We start from the raw sequence: 25,873 nt of genomic DNA, 5'->3' as shown, positions 1-25,873 counted from the left end.
AAAACCATCAATGAGGGTATCCAATTGAACATCAGTGTGACCTTTTGGAACAGCCGGTGGGTGAGTGTTTGCAAATTGATGTACTTCCGCAACCTGCCTAAATCAGTGGATTCATGCAGTGATTCAAGTCAGAGGAAGTTCTGGTACGGGTGACAATTTTTCTTGTCCGGGGTGTGTATGTAACATTATTCAAACTATATATAAATATTGGGTGAACAGAGCACGTGTTCTCCCCCTCAGCGCTTTCGCCCTCACAAATACGATTTCCTGTGCTTGTTGAAACAACTTTTCTCTGGAATGTTATTAAAAAAAAGTGTTTAACAATGGTAAATTAGAAGAACCCTATCAGCATAATAAACTTTTTGTTTCACAAAGAAACAATTTGTTTACAAATTGCATTCCATCCCCTTGCAGTTTCACTACATGGTAAGAATTTGAGGGAATAAGTGGAATTTTTCGATATGTCTTGTTAACCATCGACATAAACTTTAAAATGAATTATATCAAGGAGTGAGATTATTCATTTTTAACCTGCAATTTTAGGGGCAAGTTCCTGCATAAATTGCATGTAAAGGAATGTTACAATTTAATTAATTGAAAACTTTACAAAGGATGTTTTACAACAGAGACAGATTTTTATTAATAAATGTACAATACAAAATAAAAATGTTACCTACACTGACATCTCTATGAATTCAGTCTGCTTGCCTTATGAAATTTCACATGTGGCCCCAACTTTCTCCAAGTCTGCCTTGAGCTTTTCGGCCTCCTCTTTGCCAATATCTCCCTTGACCACCATTGGAGCACTCTCCACAAACTTCTTAGCCTGAAACCAAAGAATACAACCTAGAAGAATATCTGGAAGGACAATTCTAGCAACATGGGCCATAATTTAAAATAAAAAACAGACCTGTTGAAATACAAACAATATTTAAAACAATGTACATATGAGGGGGTGCTGATAAGTTTTTAGCTTTACCTAGAAGAAATTAAAATTGGTAAATGGCGTTGAGGTTTTTGTTAAACATATTCTCCGGTCAGACTAACAGATTTGTGCAACCTTTCTTGGAACTTTTGTGAAGACCTAAAAATATGTCTTTGCTTGCTCCTGAAACCACACACTTACAGCTTGGGTGGCCTTAACAATGGTATCAAAGCAAGTTCCTTTCAGGTGATTTTAGAGATTTGGGAAGAGCAGGTAATCCGAGGGCGGTAAATCTGAGGAACACGGTGGATGGTCCATTTTGAACTCCAGGCAAGCCAATTTCTGCATTTTGGCAGCGGTCTGGTGTTGTGATTCCTGGAGCAAGATGACTCATCTGCACAACTTTCCATGTTGTGTTGATGCCAGTTTCTGCTCGAGCTGACCGAGAAGTGATTTGTATTATTCACTTGTTACACTGGAGCCCTTCTCGAGGTAGTCCACTAAAGCCAGAATCACAAGAGGTTACACTTCCTGCTGGATTTTGCAGTCAATCTTGGACTAGTTGTGTGGTACTGCCTCACCTGCTAGTTTTCACCTCTCTCCATACTTGTTGCCATACTGGTCAGCATACCTTTGTTCCCACAAGGCATTGCACAGAGCAGACAAGCTAAAAAGATAGGCGAGTGATGCAATTTGATGAACGTTGTAGGTGAATAGCGACTGCTGTTATTGAAAATTAAAATTAAAAGAAAAGTAAGACTTAAAGCTTTCCTGGCGACGAATGATGGAAAGATTCTCTCGGGCTATCAACCAGGGTGAGTTGTGGAAAAGATTCCAAACTTTCGAGAGCTAACGTCACTTTCATTTTCAGGGTAGAAGTGCAGTTCTGAGAAAGAAAAGTATGGGCTATAAATTGGCTCAAAAGAAAATATGGTAAACGAGGTGTACTCAACAAGCTTTTTAATGAACTCGGAAATGTATATTCATACTTTTAGATTTGGAAGATTCATTCATATAAAAAAAAATAAAAAAATCTTCAACTCAATATTTCAAACATTTGAAGGGCTTGAAAGCATGGTGACATTTTAATCATTTTTTAGTTACAAAGTAAAATGTGTCATCCTTCAATTGTCGAGTGAAATTGCCATGTCGAACAATTTGCATTGGACTCAGTGAAGCCTTCTGAAATTGGTAAACACAACACAAAAACAATTTATCTACAGTATAGCTTCTAATAAGCTTTTTCCTTAATGAACTCAGAAATGAACAAAATGTCAATTACCATGTTTTACACCCGAGCCCTTCATTTAATACACTGGTAATAATAATTTTCATTATCAGCTAATAAAATTTGTTGTGTAATGCACATCAACACTTGGAAAGCACAGACCAAAAACTTCCCTTTGCCAAGCTCACAGATTATCTTCACATGACCAAACTTCGCTCTGAATTGGCTGTTCCACAGAATCCAGCAAAGAAAGCCAGTTGCAATTAAAATATGGTCTAGTCGTCAAAACTAGTCAAGCCGCCAGCCTGGCAGCCAGTCCAGCGCCAAATATGGCATTCCTGCTGGTAATCCAGTTTCATGTGGTTCGGCCTCAACAGTTCACCATCCTTGTCCCAGAAGACTGTAAAAGACCCTTGGCACCTCTTTGAATGTGGTGAACCAATATGCCTCCGCTTGTGACTGATATTATATCGTGGGATAGTACAAGTACGTCCAGTTCTCATCCACCATTACGAATAGGGGCACAAAGCAATCACCACCCTGCTAAAATCATTGAAGAGCTGTTTGGGAAGGGATGGCCCAAGCATGATTTGGTCTGTATTCAGGAATTTCGAGAACCACTTCACTTTAAAGGTTCCTCATGTCATGGCGGTCGTGAATAATTGCACCAATTCTTTTGTGGGAGATGTTCAGGGTCTCAGCTATCAGCTTAGCAGAAATCCTTGTATTCTTTATGATCATTTCACGCACAGTGTCCACTGTTCTTTGCAGAATCATGACTGGAGGCCTCCCCGAACATGACTCAATGTCTATGCTGAAAAGCCTGGTCCAAAATTTGGTCCTAGTTTTTCACGGAGGTGTAGCAAGGGCTATGGTTCCTCAATGTTTATGCCATATCTTCATGAATTTTGTAATATGAGATACTTGATTACTGCCCTGCGGTGTTTCCCCTGAAACTCCCTGCATTTCTGACATGATCAGTTCACAGTCCACTCGCAAAACAGAAAGATATAATTACATTAGAAGGCTTATGTTTTGTCACAAGAAACTACAAGGATGAAGGTTCATTTACAACTTACAATTTAATCATATCAAAAATGAAGAAGTCACAAAGGCTAAAGCTTTATCAGCACATCCTCGTAACAAAAAAAAGTTTTCATTTCAAGTATAACCAGGGACCTTGATTTTTTTCTTGCAAATGCGATAGCACCAAAAAATGTTAATTGCTGCTAAAAAGTATTTCTAATTTTCAGTGACATTTTCTGAACACATTTTACAAACATTTGAAATTGCAAAATAATGCAAATTTGGCATAAAATATAATTTGTGACTTTGGCGTGAATTCTAACACATTTTCCACTTGAGCAAAGAAAAATACCACAAAAATTATACATTCTTGTGTTTTGGGCTTAAAAAATGTATCATATTTATGCATGAAAACATGCACAATTTTCCAACATTTTATTCAAGAGAAAACTATAATGCGTTTTATATATGAAATAATTCTGAAGGCTACATGAAATCATGTGTAAATGGGTATTTTCCACGATTTTTCAGCTTCTACTGGAATGCTTGTATCATAGAGCAAAGTGACAGGGTTCTTACATGGGCTCGATTGTGCAACTACCATCATACAGGAGCCATGCTGCAGCATTGGTATTTGTCATGCAAGAAAAGTTTCACGTTACCGAGCCAAATGGCATGATTTTGGGAGAGATCGAGTGTGCATGTACCCTCACTCAGCAGCTGAAATATCTGTATTTGTCGCACAAGAAATATTGGAAAATAACTTACTCAAAAATTGGTTCCAATGTATCAAACTCTCACTAGCAGGTGCAAGCCATGTGATCAGTGCTCAAAGTGTGGCACTACTCTGCTACTTTTGGAGAATGTGCTCATGTTTATTCATAGGCTTTTATTTTAATGATAGCATAGTGGTAATGTTGTTGCCGTGGGTTCGATCTCCAGTGGAGGCACATAGTGGTTTGGATCCTGGTTTAAAATGTTGGTCCAGCCCTGATTATCCTATCTGAGCATAAAGTGGACGTAAAACAAACTTCGACCAACTTTTGCTACATTATTTTTCTTCAAACAGACACACTGAGGTAAACATATTCATCTATAAATAGTACATTGTGATTGCCCCATGTCACAGTATTGGCATGCTCAATCAGCTCCGGCATATTTGAATGCTGAAATAGAATTTAACAGTTCACAGTTCAAAGTATTATTATGGAAGAAAAAAAAGACAAAAAACTTCATCAGTGTTCATACCTGAACCAAATTCATTCCTGTTAGCAAGTTCTTTATTTCCTTAATGAGGGCAACCTTCTTTCCATCATCAAACTTCATTAACTTGACAGTAAACTGTGTTTGAACCTTCTGAGGTTCATCTTCCTCATCCTGTGGAGAGAAAAAGAAAACTAGATTATTCATGAAATGGCTATTTACATACTAGAATTCAACAATCCTTGGTGATCATTCTCACAAATTTTAAAATATGCAGAATGTAAAATATATGAGGGGCGTTCAAGTCAAACCGGGACTATTATGGTGATGAGGTGTTCAGCCACAGGAAGACATTTGAATGATGTAAAACGATTCAAAGATGGTCGTACGTCCGTCAGTGACGATCCCGGTCATGGTGGTTCCCAGCCTATTGGTCATTCCTGTAATGTGGAATGCCCGATCCTGGATAATTGACGCATAACGTGTCGTGAAATTGCACAAGAGACGATTCCTTGTGTGGGAACAGTGAATATTGTTGTCGTGTTCTGAGTAATGCAGATACGAATCTGTGGAAAAACTTGCCGGGCATCCTATTTCTACAGGACAACACACGACCTCATACTGCTCACCGAACTACAAGGTGGCGCTAATTGTATTTACCAACTCCAAATGACAACGGAAAAAACAATGACTGCTTGTAGTAACTTTATATAGTTATAAAATAAAAATATACACATAGGCATTTAAAACAGCATATAAATATGGACAATACAGACACCAGTGCACCTTGAGAATACATGACGAACTGAAGCAGGCTGTCCTTGGATGGTTCAGGCATACTGACCTATGCCGAAGCTTTCAAGGCAGTAGTTAAATGCTAGAATAAGTGTATAAATGTAGCAGAGGAGGATGTTGAAAATTAAATGCAGTTTCTACTCCTTGAAATTTGTTCTTTATTTAATAAACTCAAACGTTCCGGTTTGACTTGAACACCCCTTGTATATCTTACATTTGATTTTTTGATTTGATTTGATTTGATTTAGTTTATTTTACTTCGCGTTTTGTGCCTCTTGGCTAATTTGCGAAGATGGGGATGAGTGATGAAATGATGAAATTGATGAATGGACATTCACAAACAACCAAGCCCGACCGGGATTTGAACCCGGGACCCTTGGCATCGCAGCGCGATGTGCTAACCACTCGGCCACAGGGTCGGGCATATATCTTACATTTATGTACATGTTTATATTACTGTAATAACATTCAATAAAATCAACAGCATAGAAACTACACTAACCCTGTGCAACATAAAGGGGCAATGATAAGTAAAAATTACCCTGAAGTGCTGTACAAGAAAACACAAAATAAGTGCATGGTTTCAGTGGTGGAAACTAGTCACAGACTTAAATTCACTGATGTAACTGACCAAAATAAAAAAAAAATTCTAATTGATGAGCAATTTAATTAAAGGCCGAATCACAAGGAACTGGATTTCCAGTAGGAATGCCCTAGTTGGCACTGGACTGATTACCAATCTGCTAGTTTTTGCCTCACATGATACTTGTTGCTGTACTTGTGGGTATACTTTTGTTCCCATAAGACATTGCGCAGAGCAGACAACCTAAAAATATGGACTAGAAATTGGCTCGAAAGAAAATTTGGTAATCAATGAATAAGCTTTTTAACGAACCCGGGTATGCATATTCATACACAAGCTACTTCTCTTTTCTATGTAAAGCAAACAACTTAACCCTTGCACACAAGTAAAACAACTGAATCATACAAAACAAAGTGTCATATTTCCTTACATTATCAATGGGATTTCTGCTTCAGTACAGTATATGCAAGTGGAGTACTGTGAAACTGACAACATGCAGTTATACCATTATTGCTGACTTAAAGGGTATGCAGGTATTAGAAATTTAACGCAAGGAATTTATAGAATTGCATTGTATAGATTTAGCTAACCACACATTAAAACAGGAATACTCTGTTAATAACAGCTTCTGAAAGTTCATATACAAGGGGCATCCTGAAAAAAGCTCCAGTGGTGCCTATACGCAGCACTAGTGGTCGGAGAGTGACACACACACATGCAGGCAGGAAGAAGTGGCATGTAGCTATAATCTGGTACAGTTGCAATGCAGCTGTTTTTGGACAGTTCTAGTTTAATGATTGTATGTGAGTGGTGCAGACCGCACATCGTGAGTGATAGTATAGTCAGACGATGGTGCAGACAATTCATGGAAGGCCAATCAAATGTGCACAATCCCATACAGCTGAGTACCTGCAGGCTCTTTGCATACTTCAGGTGAGAGATCTTGGACCACTCTCTGTCCAGCCCTTGCATTGAATGTACAGACTTTCATATCTTTGTTTAACTGAAGAGGTTTCTCTCAGGACAAGGATTTGACAGCTACACTGCGGTAGAGATAGTTCCAGTCTTTGCTGTCACACACATATGCCATGGGCATACAAAATTTAGTGCCATGCAACGACAAATGGCAGAACAACGATGGTGATTATGCCGAAAATTAGGTTAGGATTACTAATGCAATAAATTACAACTGATACTTTTGTTTTATTTATGCCTAATTGGTAGGGACCTTCATTTCTTATTTTTTTAAATTGGTGTATTTTTTTTTTTATTTTTTACTATTCGGTGTTATTTTTCCCAAAATCCACATTTTCATTTTAGCGCATTTTTTGGCAAATATCTGAAATTATACCTTCATGGTGTTTTTAAACTACTGTTTCAAATTGTAATTCACATGGCCTACGCCTCTTCGTGAGAGTTTGATATGTTGAAAGTTATTTTCTATACCCCCTTTTTAATTTTAAAGTAAGGATTTTAAATAATGGAATTTTCCCCGTATATACTGAAAGGTGCATAATGACCATAAGTGGCGACGCACCTAAAAAAATTAAATCAATCAATCTCACGTGACAGATACCAATATATTATGGCACCAAAAATTGGCATTATATTTTTTTGACTTGTTAGTGTTACATTTCCCAAAATTCGCGTTTTTGTTTTAGAACATTTTGCTACCAAATATACCAAAACTTGCTTTCACCACTCGATTTTCCTCCTCCTCCTCTACCGATAGGGGAAGACCCCCACCCCCCGATCTTCCTTTTTTATTTTGCACGGGCAGCGGTGGCGTGGACACCTGCAGGGGAGGCACAGAGGAGAATGGTTCGTGGGGCTATAATGTACAATTTGCACACACCTGTCACGTGGTATAAGATTGTCTGCTTCAATTGGACCATCTCTCTCTCTCGGTTTTTTATTTTGCACGGGCAACGGAGTACTCCGGGGAAGGGGCTCTCTGTGGATTGGATATGGTTATCTTCCCGAGTCCTTCCCCGTTCAATACTCCATTGTGCTTTTAAACTATTATTTTAAATTATAGGTCACATGGTCTATGTATTTTCGTGACAGTTTGATATGTTGGAACCGATTTTTGAGGAAGTAAAAGTAAAGTGCTCCCTGCACTTTGCCATAAAGGTGTATAGGGGTGAGGAGTTAGGGCCCCCACACTTTCTTGATCACGGCCGAAGGTGGAGGGTGATGTGATCAGCACCATGCTCCTGGCTACCCTTACCCCTCAAAGTTTCCTCCAGGTACCCGCTTGATCTGATGCTGGGTGTGCACCGGAGCAGTTTGAAGAAGTGGAAAAGAAACCGGTTTCCCCCCGCAGTGGATCGATCTTGGGTCTCTCGCATGGTAACAACTTTGCTCCATTATTTCTCGCTCGACAAATGCCGATGGTGAGCACTTAGCTTGGTAATTCAAAACACATCTTGCACGACTAATACTGAAGATGTGGCTCCCGTGTGCCTGTTAGAACCCTGCCAGTTTGCTCTGTGATGCAAATAGTTTTGATAGAAGTTGAAAAAATCGTGGGAAACATATGATTTAACGTGGCTGTCGGAATTATTCCATGTATAAGCATTATAATTTACTAACTAACTAACTAACTCTCTAGCCTTCTTAAACCCGAAGGTTCATGGCTGCAGCAACACAGGCCTTCCATCTGTCCCTATCTTGAGCAAGATCTATATACTCTTTTCCATCCCTACCAATTTCCTTTAGGTCCATCTCGACGTTGTCCCTCCATCTTCGTCTTGGCCTTCCTACAGGTCTCTTACCATCAGGTTTCCCAACAAGAATCCTGTAAACTCCTCTTTCCTCTCCCATTCGTGCCACATGGCCTGCCCACCTAAGTCTTCTTGATTTAATTATTCTAATAATATCTGGACATGAATACAAATTATGTAGTTCTAAATTATGTAATCTTCTCCACTCACCTGTCTCCTCATCCCTTTTAGGTCCAAAGATTTTCCTAAGGATCTTATTTTCAAATACTCTCAATTTATGTTCCTCTTTTAATGTAAGGGACCAAGTTTCACACCCATATAATACTACAGGCAAAATTACTGTTTTGTATATTTTAACTTTTAGTTTCTTAGATATTAAACGAGAAGACAAAAGTTTATGAAGAGAGAAGTAACATGCATTTCCTGAATTAAGCCTACTTTTTATTTCCTCTTTAATATAATTTTCATTTGTTAATATTACTCCTAAGTATTTGAATTTGGAAACTGGTTCAAACGAGTTGTTATCAATAATTAGATTTTGATTATTACCTAACACTTGGTTTCGGCCTGTAAGCATATATTTAGTTTTCTCTTTGTTAACTTCCAAACCTATCTCTTTAGCAGTTTTGAAAAATATTTTAGCATTATTCTCAATCGTATTTATATCATCCCCCAGTAAGTCTACATCATCTGCATATGCTAACAACTGAGTCACACCATTTAATTTTAGTCCTCCTTTAGTTTCTTTTACCTTCCTTACAGCATATTCTAAGGCAAAATTAAAGAGCAATGGAGATAATGCATCTCCTTGTTTTAACCCATCGTGAATTATAAATTTGTCAGACATATTATTACCCACACGAATTTTACTTTCTGTTTCACTGGTGCATATTTGTATCATACTAACAAGCTTCTTAGGTATTCCAAACTCTACTAATATATTATATAATACATTATAATTTACTCTTGAATAAAATGTTGGAAAACTTGCACGTTATATGTACACAAACATGGCCTAGAAAAAACAAGAATGTTGGATTTCATGGAATTTTTCGTTGTTTTAGGACATTTTAAAAGAAAAATGCTAAAAATGCCAACAATTGGCATATTATGCAAAATTTGCATAATTTCGATATTTTGAACGGGCGAAAAATATGTCCAGACATCACTGCACATTCATAAACACAACTTCGCAGCAATTACAATTTTTCACGGTTTTCACGATTGCGAAAAATCAATGTCCCTACTAATTGGAAATTACTTTCTGGACACCCCTCGTATAAATCAGTAGATGGAAAGTGAAAATTTAGCAGGGCTGGCAGAGAAAAGTCAATTCTTGAAGAAAGTGATTTGCTTTTATGATTGAATGATTCGAGTAAATATGATATTAAAATATTTATGTATTTATTATTAGTATTATACACTCTGTAAAAAAAAATAGCATCACTTCATTATTTTTGGTCGTCGGCATTTCGCTCGTGAATTATCAGTTGTTTTATTGATTTAATTCGACTTGTCGATTTGTTTTCCTAACAATTATATAAAACACTATATCTGTACAATATATTTTTATTATTTAAGTCATAGTTACGTACATAATGCACTTGACAGTACTAATATACAAATTATTGCAAATATAGCTTGTGGAACGTTTTCGCACAAAGACAATTTTTACAAGTAAAAAGGTTGAACAAAGGTTTTAAATCCATCATGATATGTTAATTTGAAATGATAGTAAGTAAATACATTGACTAGTACTTAGTGTGGCCACCCCTGGCCTTCCTAAGTGCTTCCAACCTTCGAGGCATGCTATGAATGAGATTTTGACAATATTCGACCTCAATTTCATTCCAAACATGTACAATTGCTGCCATAAGTTCCTCTTTTGACCTGTACGTCTAATTACCAAGTTTTTTGCACACCATAGCCCACAGGTTTTCTATAGGATTCATGTCTGGAGAGTTGGGTGACCACCAAAGTCTTTCAATATTCATATCATGAAACCAGTTATTCAGCACCTGAACACTGTGACAGGTTTCATTATCGTCTTGAAAAATAAAGTAGTCCAAATTCTGTCCAGAAAAATGATCTCCTGCAGTTTGTAGAACTTTCCGATTCAGGATTTCCAGATATTGATCAGCCTTAACTGTCCCTGTGCAAATATGCATCCTGCCAATCCCTTTTGCAGAGAAACATGCCCAAATCATTACACTGCCACAAAACTTTTGAGTTTCTAAACTACAAGATTTTGCAAGTTCTTCTCCCTTCCGCATCCACAGTTTAACTGAGCTGTCATTCCCCAGCAATTTAAATCGTTTTTCTTCAGAAAATATCACATGTTCCCAATCTGCATCATTCCATGCACCATAACGTGTGACAAACTCACGTCTAGCTTTTGCATGTGCGTCAGTAAGTCTGGGTTTTTTACGTGGGACGTGTTTAGAAACACCCTGTTTCTTTAGTCGGGATACTACAGTAGCATGAGTAAGATTAACTCCCACCTTATTTTGAAGTTTATGTGCAATTTGGCGTGAACTCATTCATCTGTTCTTCAGTGCCATGTCCTTTATCATACGATCCAGTCAAGGTGATGTTTTTTTCTTTCTGCCACAGTGACTTCTCAGTGATGATTTTCCATGTTCTTGTTACTTTTGCAGGCAGCGGCTAACTGTGGATTGATGCATTTGAAGTTGTCGACCAATTTCTCTCTGAGAATGACCATCCATATGCAAAGCAAGAACCATTCCTTGCTTACGTGGTGAAATGCCACACTTTCTGCCCATTTTTTTTTCGAGAAAACACGCTCAAATACACTACACAGCACCAGAACACTTCACAAATATGATAACGTATACAAACTGTCAATAATGAACATGTAGTTGCAACATAAAACACGTCAGAAGTTGCACTACTAACAATCGTTTTACAGATTCCTGACAATTGATTACAAAGCCTTGCAGCAGTAACTGATTGCAACACCCTCTAGCGGACACTCCAAACACTAAATCAACGTAAGAATAACACCACACTACGCAGTGAATCCAGACCAATACTTCAATCAATTGATTTGAAGTTGTGCAGGAAAGATGCATGCATACGAAACTCAAAATTGTCAACATCCGTAATAAGAATACAGTGATGCTAATTTTTTTTTACAGAGTGTATTTCTTAATATTGGACATTAACTTCACTCAGTGAGGGATTAATGACCATCTCTCATGAGTTTCAACAGACAGGAGAGAGAGTGGCATTAATTTCATTGCAATACTAGTGTAGTAAATTTGAGGTTGGGAGCATGCACTTGCCAATTTTTATAACGTTCACCAATGCAGATTTATGTTTCACCTTTTCATGATGGTATTCAATATATAGACGGGTTAAAGTTACAGTGGTGTAAGACATTTTTTTAAAAAAAGAGACTTAGACACAGAAACCAGATCGAGATAAGTCAATCTGTTAACAGAAAACTTGAAGTAAGTCATAGATTCATTCAACTGGCAACAGATGACAGTTTAAGGTCTGATGATAAAGGAAACAGCTGTTGTGTTGATCAACTAAGTGCTGTGAGTCAGACTCTTTTCTTAAAAACAAAAAGTGACTTACACCACTGTAACTTTAACCCATCCATATATCCCGTTTTGTTGGATTCTTCTTGATATCTAAGAATAGTGCAATGTCATTGTAAACGTATGTTAACTTGTGTGAAACCAGTAATATGTCAGGATGATGAAAGAAAACCTTCGTAAGCACTGCTACATTAAATAAGGTGATATGAGCCAGAAGAGTAATAAAATTCCAGCAGCATATTCGCAGCCTAAAGCTCTTCTTGTTTATGCACGTGATTTTTGTTGGATGTTGCAGTCTGAAGACATCCAACAAAAATCAATTCCATACGACTACCATGCATGCAATTTCTGTCGCAAGTTGTAGTGAGATACTTTGTCGCTTGGCGATATTCGACAAAAATCGTATGTATCAATGGAACCTATTTGTTTGCATGTTCCTTCAGTTTGTCCAACAAAATGCCTTACTATGACGTCCGACAACTATCGGACGGCGCCACCTGCTCCCATCCCCTCCATCTGTTGATAGTTCTGTCCCCTTACTACTCCCATATGGACAAGAAAAATGATAATTCAATGCATTTTCCATATAATATTTAGAGGCTTAATTAACATTAACACATTTTTCTACCCCTCCGGAAATTTCTCTCTCTCTCTCCTCCTGCCATTACTGGTTTCTGGTGCCGTGGTTGTGTTGTGCATAAAAGGGGCTTAAATGTTGAGATTTCCTGTTCCCATGCAGAGTTCCATAACAATATTTATTTCTTTAAAAAAAAAAAAATCAATTAAGACAAAATTCCCTGACATTTCCCCGACTTTTTTTGACACCTCAAATTCCCTGACTTTTCCCGGCTTTCCAGGTCTGTCGCCACCTTGTTATAACACAGGTTAGTATTCGTTATGCAATATAAATATAATTGTCTGCATGCTCAAGATTTATACATAAAAATAAGCGGGATGTTACAGATTGAAAATATTGACATCTGCGCCATGCCTCGCTGTCTGCATCACGTGCTTTCTTTGCCCCAAGCCAAACTGAACACACTGTAGAAGTCAATAGCTAAAAATGTGACCACACTAACTACAATAAATCAAAACTTTCAATCTGAAGTCCCTTCAATATCTGGATACATACCTGAAAGAATGAATTTTTTATTACATTCACTCTTCTAGTTTTTGTGACAATGAGTTTGAAGAATAAACTGATGTTTATGTGTGTGAAACAGTGAACATGTATCTGCGTATGTGTTTATTAATTGTATTATTTTATTTTATTTTTGTTCTATTTTATTAGCAAAGAGATGTAGATGGTTAAGTGTAAGAAAAGACATAATAGCCTTAATTCTGCCATATATATATATATATATATAAAGTCGAAATAAGTAAAATAAATGGTCATGGTACAAACAGAATGATACATCCATGTTAGACCAGGTTTTGAACCTGGAACCTCTGAATTGCTAGCATATTATAATGACAAGGCAACGGAAGACAGCAATCATTCACATCTGAGGGACTCTTATATATATAACAGGTAAATACTGCCATCTATTGAACAATAAAGGAAGCTAGGAGACAATCTTTCAAAAGTTAGATGAACAAATAAGCAAATGCCCAGTGAGTAAAGGGGGTAAGTACCGTATTTCACCACATAATAGTTGAACCTTGTTTTTAGAGTCCAAAAATTGGTTTATAACCTTTCATTGCGTCGGCGTGTCAGATATAACCAATGAAGGTGAGGCAGAATCTTCAGGCACAAAGCATTAACTTTTGTAATTCCATACTTCGAAACACTGTAGTAAATTTTCTCAAGTGGACTATAAAAAAAGTAAAGTGCTCCCCTGTGCTATGCACTATGCCATGAAGGCGTATAGTATATACGGCGCACGCTTTTAGAAGGAACATGAGTTCGGCCAATACCCAGCCAGCGCTACTGCGCTGTTGCCAAACTAACTGCTAGCGCAAGGAAAGGACAGAAAATTCGTGATGTGTCCATTATTTTTGATAATGCATGCACGGTATATATGAGTACAGTGAAATAATATAGTGAATATTTCTACACAGGATTATAATATCATATCACTGTAGCATATACTAGAAACCCATACCTGAAAGAAGCTTGAAGGTATTTATTTATTCATCACCGCTCTCGTCGTCTTCCTCGGTCTCCGCATGGACGTCCGCAGGATTTTTCCAGGGAGGGGCAAGGAAGGTGTTTTTTCCAGGGGGAGGAAACAAGGCACATTTTCCTCCATAACAGTGCTGTTCCCTCAAAAACATTGCTTAAATTTGAATATTATATTCATGCAATAATTAACACATATTATTGTGGCTGTAATGAAATTATATGTGAAAAATATATAATTTTTGGTTGACTTCATTTTCCAGGGGGGCCACGGCCCCCTTTTCCCCCCTCCCAGATGCCCATGGGTCTCCGTGTCACTGATTTCACTCATTTCCGAATCACTCTCCTGGAGGTTAATGATTAGATTTTGCACCCTTGGTGCCTGTACTACTGGTGCTAAGTTTTGAGATTGGCATTATTTAAAATAAAAAGAACACACTATTTCGCACGAAAGGGCTGTATTTAATCTTTTTACAAACTGTTCTTTGTGGCCCACGAGTGAACGATGAGCGAATAATTTTACACCGGCCTTGCTACGAAAACGCTGAACTCAAACTGACCCAGGCTTTCAATGTTCGAGAACGCCCAGAACAATGAAGGGTCATTGTTTATATCGAGGCGAATTTAACACCCACAGTTTTCCCTAGACACAACAACTCAGCTGTGTCAACACGGTGGCAACGAAAAAACAGGCTCAAGGAAATGAAAGGTGTTTCCCTTGTTTCTTCAAGGAACGATAACTCCGGCTGTAGGCGACGGAAATTCATGGGATTTGGACAGTCAGGTTCAAAATGTCTTTCCCCATCTTATGATGAACCTTAAACTGGAGAGTTTTATGAAAACTTCTTGCGCGCAAGAAAAATACAGAATACTGCTTTTAACTTCCGCGCCGCAGTCTCCTAACTGTACAACGTTGCACTCCTGCCATTGGTTGATCGCCACGCACACCCTCTGCCTGGCCCCACCCGATATCGCTTTTAAAAGCGTGTGTCGTATAGTGGACTATAATGCACTAATAAATAACAACTAATGTGTTAACTTTTATTTAGACTGGAAAAATGTTCACTCAACTGTCACGAAGAAATTATGTGCGTCGATTTGGAGTATTCCATGTATACTATTCTTGCACCCAAGACAGTTTACCTAGTAATAAATGATTTTTTATTACTGGTAATACTGGCACAGTTTTCTTTAAAAAAAGACTTCACATAATGATTGCATTTTAGTACAATCACGAATCACAAATACATTCCATGGTGTCAAGAATACAAACCTCAGCAGCCTTTGCAGGTGCAGCAGCAACAGCACCCATTGCCATCATTGGAGTGTCGGGTATGTTCAAGGTCTTCTTTAGGAGTTCATTTAACTGCACCACCTCGATAAGATTGAGGTTTGAGATCTTCCCTACAATCTCTTCTATCTTCTGGTCGTACACTTTGGGCTCATCCTGTGGTCTCGGATGTGGCAAAACTTCTGTGCTCAAACATCTTGCACAATGAACTACAGGTGCCACTTTGCAAGGAGCATTCCTGAAAAATATATGAGTATATTTTACTTTTCCTTCCAATCAGAAAACATACACTAGATTTGAAAGTCCATAAGTATGTACTTCCTTCGCAACATATGCAATGAATCATCAGTTTGATAACATTACAAATATGATAAGTAAATATGTCTGATAAGGAAACACCTATATTTTAAGTTGGTAATACATAATGGAGAAAACATTGTATGATGGTAACTGTCACAGGGAATGAAAGCTAATTCTGTACCATTTATGTTGCAAGTATCTGAGCATTAGGGTGGGCCGAAAACATATATATTTTTGAAAAAATTCAACTATGGCTATATTGGAAAAGTTGTGACTATTATCCCTTACATTCCTCACCAAATAAGAAGATTTTTAAACAAAAATTAGCCGGGCACCTGGGAAGTTGAAATTTGAAAATTTCAATTTTTCCAAACATTTACTGGGATAGTAAGGAAAGGCTAGTAAACTAGCCCAGTAATACTTAAAAATATTTTTTCGCTATTCTAAAACATTCAACCTAACCCTGTTAAAATATAATTTTATTATATTGCCTGTAATACTAACAGAATTTACATACACCCTGGCAACAGCGCACATAGTCAAGTTAAGACACGTTTACGTCTATGAATGCATTACCTTTAACTATTCACGAATCAGTTGATGTTTGTCAGCACTGCTGTTCGGATGTGTTGAGTATTAAGTTGCGTTCTAACTAGTGAGTGTTCGTTCATACTGCATAAGTAAGTAAGTTTGTGTGTTTAATTGAAATGTCATTACTTTGAACTAATTAACAATGTCAAAGTAAACATGTGCAAATGTTAGTATGTACTTATTCGGAACCGAAAAAGACATTTTACCAGAAAAAAAAATAATGTGTTGCCAACTTTTGAAGACATGATACGATGTTTTCAAAGTGTTCGTTTGGAGCTAAAAGGCCAGAAACAAGATCGGTTGCTGACATTGTTGCCACAAAACAGGAAGATATTTGGAATAGAGCATCTCTTCCAATTGTTTCCCATAAAAGAATAGTGGATATGATTGTACAGTACAATAATAAATATCAAACAGTTATTAAGCCACTCAAAAGTAGAAAGACGACATTTTTAAATAAAAAAATACAAATATTCATAGATGACGCCAAACAATTATTTGATATTTGTTCTTGTAAATGTTTGAACAGATTAACCTGCAACTGCAAGAATGCAAAGATGATACCTGAATTAGAATGGAGCTTCATAGAAGTGAAAGAAAGATGGCAATTGGTAACATAGACAGGTAAGGGCTAAGCTGAAAAAGAAAATGGACAGAAAATTTAAAAGAGTGTCAGCCAAAATTTGAGAACGTGATTAACGAACCTGTAGCAGGTCCCAGTGGATTCTGTGATGACAAAGTCTCTAATATAACTTTGGTATCTAGAGTGACAATGACAGTGACAGTTCTTGTGGTCTTATTCCCTTGAAAAGTGACCAAAACTGACATAATAATTATAAAAAAAAAAATACTTTCTCTGGCCCATACGGCAAAAGCCACCAATTGGACAGGTGTGTCTAGTCGCGCTGCAGCTAAAATAGCAAATGCCATCTTGGAATATTTAAATCTTATTTCAAAATACGATGCAGCCTTAGTCATGGATAAAAAAAAAAAATCAAAGAGAAGTGAATAAAAATAGACGTCAATTTCAAGAAGTTAAAAATGATGGTATAGCTTCTATTAAAGGCCTTCTAATTTGACGGGAGAACCAGGAAGTTTCTTTTTCGGACATATAGCTCTCACACGGTCACGCGCGAGTGATATTGCTGAAGGAATTATGAGCTACATTAATACTCATAATGTGGACTTATCACAACTAATGGTTATCGGATGTGATGGGACTAACGTCAATACCGGTTGGAGAGGTGGGGTGATCCGGTTGATGGAAACTCATCTAAACAGACCATTACAGTGGAGCGTTTGCCTTTTACACGCTAATGAGCTACCACTGCGACATATCTTACAAAAAATAGATGGCCACACAAAGGGTCCTTAGACTTACTCAGGACCAATCTGTTCTCGCGTTGCTGACTGTGAGAAAATGGCCACTGTTAATTTCGAATCAATCGAAATTAATTTGCCTTGCGTAGATGAGAATGATCTAAGCACCGACCAACAATATTTGTTCAATATGTGTCAGGCGTTCAGAAAGGCAACTTCTCCCAAAAGTCTAGAAGAAAGGAATCCCAGAAAACTTTCACACTCAAGGTGGTTGACGACAGCAAACCGTATTCTGAGATTATATGTGGCAACAGAAAATCCCTCAGAGAATCTACAAATACTATCAGAATTTGTAGTGAAAGTTTACTCGCGTATGTGGTTTGAAATATAGGCTCAGCCAGGACTAGAAAGTGGGGCAAGACATTTATGGTACAATTAAAATTTCAAGGGAACTTCCTAATTCCGTGAAGGTTATTATTGATAAAGTATTACAAGACAATAGTTATTTCGGACATCCAGAAAATCTTCTTATAGCAATGTTAACAGATTCACGTCAACACATTAGGGAGTTAGCTGTCAAAAGGATCCTTAATGCCAGAAAAAAATGTAAATAATAAGACTTTTCAAAATACCCAAAATTAATTTTGACACTGAAGATTATGTCGACCTCATAGACTAGTTTAATTGTACAGTGGCAGAATCCCCCTTCCCCCAAAGAAAAACATTTGTCTGAAAACAACTGTTGGACGTAGTAACAAAAAGGTCCAATATCGTTTGACCACTTTCCTTTCTACACTCAAGCAGTCTAAAGGTGTGTTAAGCTAATAACAGATGCATCATCAAAAGTGTGCAGTAAAAAATCTAGGGATGGTTATATATGCACCAATAATAACAGTACTTCGGTGCACGGCATTAGTAAGTGAAATTTGACTTGGAGGGTGGGAGGGTGGAACTCGAGGTGCAGCCACCTCCCAGTGGTGTGTTCTGGGTTGATTCAATATTCAATGCATTTGAATAAGTCAATGATTTCCTATAAGTTTTTATTTTTTTATTTTGAATATTGATTCAAGCGAAGAGTTGTACAAAATTCTAAATTTCGAAAGAACATAAAGCCAACAAATGATCATCTAATGACTAGCCTGGGACAATTAAAAAAAAAATTTCCCCCCCCCCAGGGGCCCAGCTAATTATTTGTTTTTTCAATTATTTTTTCACCCAAGCATAAGCAGCCATAGACACAACTAAAATTTTTCAGCCCACCCTACTGAACATGCCACCAATGCTTAGCACAGAAGACCAAGCAAGAATTGCTGCAAGGTATGAGGTATGGAAATCGGTAGTCCAAGTCCAGCGTTGAAAATGGTCGAAATGCAACCTTGAATCCTAAAACAATCCAAAAATGTCAAATTGATGAGAATACGTTCTGTGTTGGATGTGCAATGTACTGGTCTACCGTCACATCACGATTGGAATATTGTACACGTGCAGAAAACTTTTGAAAGAAGCCTTAAAAATGTCCATCAGTCAGGCCAGCAGAGAGAGTGAGCTAACATGCCATACCATTGAGACAGTGTTTATAAAATAATTAAATTTCCGTTTCTGGATGCCTTATTATGTCCAACAAATCTTTTCCAAGGTCTGTGACCACTGCATGGAACTTCCAGATATCACGGTTGGATGGAAACAAGATAATCCTTAACTGATTTCCATACCTCGTACCTTGCAGCAATTCTTGCTCGCTCTTCTGTGCTACGTGTTGGTGGCATGCTAAGTTACCTGCAACATAAATGGTGTAGAACTAGCTTTCACTCCCTGTGATAGTTACTATTATATACTGGTTTCTACATTGTGTATCACCAACTTAAAAATAGGTATTTACTTATCAGACACCCTGTAGTATCACATGTAAAGAATTGTGCACATAGTATAGCAACACCCCCTCTCCACTTAGTTTTTCTGACTTGGTGTTTTAAGTCCACTTTATGCACAGTAAGGCTAATCGGGACTGGACCTACAATTTAAAGTGGGATCCGAACCACTATGTGCCTCCACCGGGTATCAAACCTGAGACCCCTTGATTACAAGGTAACGATGCAACCATTGCGCCATCGGGGAGGGCCTTTTTTAGCTAGAAAGAATGTTTGTTTAAAACTTTCTAGTATTTAAGGAAGTGGTAAAAAGTACTATGAGCCAATGTTCCTTACATGTCTCAAGGTATCCACCCATGTTTACCTATCCTTGTGTCACACTATGCATGTGTACCTCTGCAGCTATGAGGAATTAATTTGAACTTGAATGATTCACTCTTTATAGATCCACCAACCCATCTGAAACCCTGGCATGGGAGCAGTGGCGCTAGTGTCGCTAGTTAAAGTTACGGGGAAGCCTGTAGTTCGCATATTTTCCGAGGTTTCAGAAATCTTGGTGGATCTATATCAGTGGCATATTCTGAAAATTTGACCGGGTTTACTGCAACCATTCTTATTTATTGAATAAATTGATGAGATATAATATAAATAAAACACCAATGTAAGCATGCAAGTACCAAAAAAAAAAAAAAAAAAAAAAGTGGAATCGTAGAATCTATTTGACCGGTAAATCATATATTTTTCAAGAGAAATATCTCACTGACGCACAATTGCCATTGTTTTCCCTCCGTGAACCGGATGCTGCATATGCTTGATCACGTAACCGCCTGTAAGTGTTTTCAACCCCTTTTTTTTTAACTATGCTTGCCTAACCTAACCAAACGTAGCCTAACCTTATCGGAATGATTCGTGGGTATCCATCAACTATCCGTGCATAATGTACAATTTGTACACGTGACGAACATGATAGTAGGTATTTTTCGGTGAAGAAGTTTGGAAACACTGCATACCCACTTCAGTATTGAAGTTTTGCATGCCATATTGTGTGTTAAGGAAGCGAAAAAAGGAATAACAAAAATTATTCTCTATGTGAAAAATTGTGTTTGTTTTCATGTAAAAAGCATAATGGTACCTGAACTATGTTCCGCAATACACAATTGGTAACTACGAACCATGCGAAACACAAGATATACGATTTTAATGTGTCTCCGATCTATGAAACTCGTACCAAAAATTAAGAGAGCTTGGTGACATATGAAAGTTATTTCCAGCTATGGAGCATAATGTGATGCAGTCGTAATTCGAGGATTCGTGTTTTCACAATGTGTGAATTGTTTACAGCCCCAGCTTCCACAGTGAAGGACACATGATCTTATCAATCATACTCCACTCAAGATTCTCATCATTTTACATAATTTCTTGTAATTTTCTGTTGTTCATGAATTTTCAAAGGAAAAATCCTGATTTCATGCTCTCGACATATGGTGGCCTTAAATAAGAATCATGAATGATAAAACAACTTACTCTACATGTACATTTTGACTTTGCATCATTTTACTTATGCTAAAACAGAAGTATGAAACATATACTGTGAGGAACAGCTTCATGACTGTATGTATAAATAATGATAAGGGTTCAGTAAAATTTTAATACCTGTATTAAACAATCTCATTGTTGTATACATTAATGTGCACCAATTAACAACATTAATATTCTTCATTATGTTTATTGTAGGAGAGCATTCATATTTCTACTTTCAACTTTTGAAAAACTATCAAAATATGTCTGAACTTTCATTTTCCAGACTACATAAGTTATATATTTCTCCATAACAAGTTTTGAAAGATGCTTAGGTTATGAAAATAATCAACATTATAGTAATTGAAGAATTTGTGACACCCATTATACATAAACCATAAATATATATTTTTAAGGTAATTATGTAGTAATTATGCATGGCAAGGTTAGGTTAGGCAAACATAGTTAAAATTGTTATCTTTAAAATTGTCATGTTCTTGGAAAAAAACGGTGTGGTTGGAAACACTGACAAGGGGTTACATCATCGAACACACGCAACATTTGATTCACGTAGTGGAACGACATAGAGGCAACAGCTTTTATGCATTGGACAGACATTAATCTTCAACAATACATGATTTACCGCCGAAATAAATTAATCGAAACACTTCCACAAGCTTTCAAAAGTGTACAGAAAGTCAGTTCGGTTAAGTACTTTCTCCTGTAAAAATGAAGAAATCCATTCGGGCGATACTACATATGTACCATTTTTAAAATTCGGAACAACTTGAGATGACCCCTCTCCGATTTTCTTCATATTTGGCATACTCACTAATTGAGGCCTCCTTATCACGAATCTGAAGTTAAAATTTGTGAGAAACGTCTAGAAATTGCAAAAATAAGCGAAAATAAGGAGTTAGTTTTTGGAATGGAAAGCGTCGATTTTCGCAAATTTGCTTTGTTTCACAAGCAAATATATATATGGTATATACATTGTGACTGGTAATTAGATGTATTTCCTGAAAGGGGTTAAAGTAGAGACAATTTGCAATAAATTTGACCATATGATACCCCGTCCGAAAATTAGTAGTTTTCAAGATAATCAAATTTCAATTGTTTTTTTTTAAAAAAATGACAATTTTCCACATAAAAAGATGAATTGAGATAAAACTGCTCATTGTATGGAACATATTTCAGAGTTTTCTGATAGCTAACAAATAAGTGGTTCGTTGAAAAAAAAAAGTTTTTCCCAAATAACAATTACATGTAAGTAACGGGTGGGTCTAAACTTACAAGTGATGATTAAAAAATGCACTCTTAGTTTACTTGGCAACGTATTAATAACAAAAATGGTACGACACGAAGTGTACAAATTACTTAAATTACTTCCTTGTGTCATCAGCTATCCAACGAGGTACAAATGTTGCGAACATTCACATTTGTGTACAAGAAATAATGCTTTATTCATCTTCATGTGAATGGAATCAATGAACAAAACAATTAAAGAACATTACACGTCTTGCTCAAAGTAGGCACCTCCATTACGAATGCAGGCACGCAGGTTTTTACGGACATTTGGTCTCTTAACTCGTGATGTGATGGTGTCCTTGATGTGTTGACCAGATGTTAAGATCCTCTCCCTGAGCTCTTCTTGCGAGTTTACCGGTGTCTTGTCAAGCGGCTCCAAATGTAAAAGTCGCAAGGCGTCAAATCGGGGGATCGAGCCGGCCAGGAAATTTAGTTACCATTGTCTTATACTCTCTTACTACAGAAGTTTTCAACCAAACCTACAAGTTTCAAGTCAAAAACTTCATACATGCCGAAATTTGGCTTCCATTACCAGCAAACAGGTCTAACGTTCTGCTCAGACAAGAGCGTCCGCCATTTGGTTCACTCCTATCAAAATTTTCTCATGCGTTACTTACATAAGGTTACATAAGAAAAAATTAACTTGCCTAAATTCTCTCCTCCACAATTTCTTGCTATTACGAAATAAATATGTCCTTACAGCTTGCATTATGAGTTTTTTATTTTCTTTAGCCGCCTCGTTTGGGCATCAGAAGAAACTAGTGACTATGATAATTCTTTTTATCTTTTCATAGAGGACTTGAAAGTAGTAAAAGTGATACATATTATATAATTTCTTCTCGGATATTTTTCTGTTCCTGTTGCTAGGGGTTGTGCGTGCGGGGTGTTGGGAGGGGTGTGCGGGATCCCGAAAAGTCAGGATTGGGATCGGGTGGGGGAAAGTTTGCTAGATTGTGTTAAAAATGTAAACATAAACATTGGTGAGATCTTGCCCGGTCCCCCCGAAACTTCCGGTTTAGAGCAGTCCCCGTTGTTGCCAGTGCAGATTCACCGGCATACGAAGAAATGAGCGCTTGTTTTCATCAGTTGTGCGACGATAGTCAAGAAAGGTATTTGTTAAAGTTCTACTATGAAGGAGTGGACGTCTAGAATCCGTCGGATGATCAACTGCAGGGCAGATTATGAAAATATGACGTGTCTTTGTGGCCTCCAGTTGTATAGCACACTACGTACATACAAGTATCTTGTGTACACGCACGACGAACGTTTAGATATATTTAATTATTTTGTAAATGGAAAAGTGAGGGAAAGATAATTCTATAAAACTAGTGATATTATTTATTATATTATAAAGTATGCTTAAGTGAATCTTTGCCAACAAATCTGCAGAAGTAACGACACATAACAAATGCTAGTAAATATATGTGCTTTCAACGTCGCCTTCCCGCCTGAGGGATTTAGGGAAAACCTATGATATGGCATGCCACTTTCACTTGCACAAATTTACTTCAAGCAACAAGGGAGTTTTCAGACTGAAGCGGCAAGCGATATCGGAATTTAGCACAGAAGCATTCGATCTAAAGCAAACCATTCACCAGTCACGCTTGCGCAAATAACAGGCCGGGGCAACACAATCACGGTATTGATAAAACGGCCCAGTCCGAGCGACAAGCGACACCTACAATTTGTCGTTCGGAAGGTGTTGTTTATTTTTTAATGTTAGTTTCCAAGAGATACGTATCGCTGTAGTCTGAAAGCTTCCTTTGGAACCAATTCACCACGAGAAAATGCACTTGTCGCTTGGACTGGACTGTTGTTTTCTCAGTACCATACATCGTGTCGCCTCGCTCTGTTGTACTCGTATGCAAGGTGAATTGTTTCCTTTAGAGTAAAGGGGCTGTTGCTTGTCGCTTTGGTGTGCAATCTCCGTGCCACTTAAAATAAAGTGAATCCTCAGTGATCAATGACATTTTTCGAACCGAAGCGACATGACAAGCTGCACGTGTCGCTCAGATTCCCAATGGCGTGTACTGTGCCGCCTGAGACTTGGTTTCCCATGAGCGCATGAGCGCATGAGCGGTAAATGCTTATTTATAGACTAAATGCGCCTGTGTCGCTTGTCACTTCGGTACGAACCACTGCTGTCGCGTGTCGCTTCGGTTTGAATCCTCACTAAGAGGGGTGCCTTTCACTACAACGGAATACGCAGATAAACGAACAACGTGCTTGTAACAAAACGCAAGTCGTAAAATTCCTTTCCGGATACCAATCCTTTCTCGCTCTGCTTGTACCAACAGGTTTCGTCTCTCTACGTTCTTCGGAAACCTACGAAGTGATACTTGACTCAATAAATTTGTTCCCGATCGAACTATGCAACCATATGCTACACAGCTGACACCCTATTTCCTTGTAAAATAATCTCCACTTTGCCCTTTCATATTAACGTCCAGTCCATAGCATCGTAAGCGTAACCGGATGTTCGAGGTGTACCAGACGAGTGCGCATGCTCCGCTGTAGCTCCGCCTTTAACACAGTTTTTTTTCGTGCTCAAGAAGTGTCGGGATTTTCCGACTTTTCGAAAATCCCGAGCCTTCGGGGATTCTCGATCTTTCAGGAAACCTAATTCTTTGTGAAATCCCGCGTGATCGGGAATCTCGACCCATCGGGAATTCCCGACTGGTCCGTAAACTTGACCGTTCGGGATATCCCGACTATTCTATTTTTTATACCAATTTTATACCATATTTGTTTGCAAATCCATTCTCCAATCTCTAGAATGTATAAGTCAACTTGGTTGATTTGAGTGATTTGTTTTACTTCACTTCCTTTTTTTTCCTGCCACTTTTGGCTAGTCGCGAGGATGAGAATAAGTAATGATCAAATTGGTGAGAAAACGCTCACAAAGAACACCCATGATCAGACGGCGATTTGAGCCCGGAACCCTTGTGCCCGGTTCGCTCAAGCATCTTTAAAACGTTCTTAACGAGTTGATAGTTAACGCATCACTAAAATCTTAGCAGCCTGTTAAACTTTTAATGTTCGCTCAAGCGATTTTATAGGCCCGTTAACTAACGACATGTTAGAGACGTTTTGCTTTGATTCCTTGCTATTCTCATACTTTGACACGAGAAATGCAACGTTTTCATTGGTTGCACCGTGGACAGTAGACTGTGCGTAAGCGATTTGTTTTTGTTTTTTTTGTATGAAATCCCAGGAACAAAAATAAATAAAGTAATGTGTAACACATAAATATATGTTTAAGAAATGAATGTTACTTAGGTATTTACGTCCGCCCACCGAAAATGTTATGTATTAGGATTAACAGTTGCATTGCAATTTCGTAAGTTAGATTTAAATGAGTGCCTACCGACTGCAAATACAAGATCATAAATATATAAATAAAACTACTGTTCTAGGTTAGTGTAATCTGTTTGAAATTTAATTATATTAGAATGGCATTGCAAAAGAGGCCTAAAGATGGAAATGAACGTGTGTTTGCTATA

The 25,873-nt window shown here is 37.7% G+C and overlaps 1 protein-coding gene across 1 annotated transcript; it reads right to left on the bottom strand.

Annotated features, from left to right (window-relative positions):
• Window positions 1-613: 613 nt before the first annotated feature.
• mRpL12 (mitochondrial ribosomal protein L12) lies at window positions 614-23,155 on the bottom strand. Its single transcript, XM_083144114.1, has 4 exons — window positions 23,018-23,155; window positions 15,448-15,703; window positions 4,428-4,556; window positions 614-826 (listed from the first exon to the last, which is right to left on the bottom strand). The coding sequence occupies exons 1-4, from the start codon at window positions 23,077-23,079 to the stop codon at window positions 710-712; spliced, it is 564 nt and encodes a 187-aa protein (XP_083000240.1). The 5' UTR covers window positions 23,080-23,155; the 3' UTR covers window positions 614-709.
• Between the last annotated feature and the right edge of the window lie 2,718 nt (window positions 23,156-25,873).

Source organism: Lepisma saccharinum, chromosome 22, assembly GCF_977018435.1.
Source record: "Lepisma saccharinum chromosome 22, izLepSacc3.1, whole genome shotgun sequence".
Lineage (NCBI taxonomy): Eukaryota > Metazoa > Arthropoda > Insecta > Zygentoma > Lepismatidae > Lepisma > Lepisma saccharinum.
The sequence above is the reverse complement of the archived record's forward strand: the minus strand, read 5'-3'. Positions and strand labels throughout refer to the sequence as shown.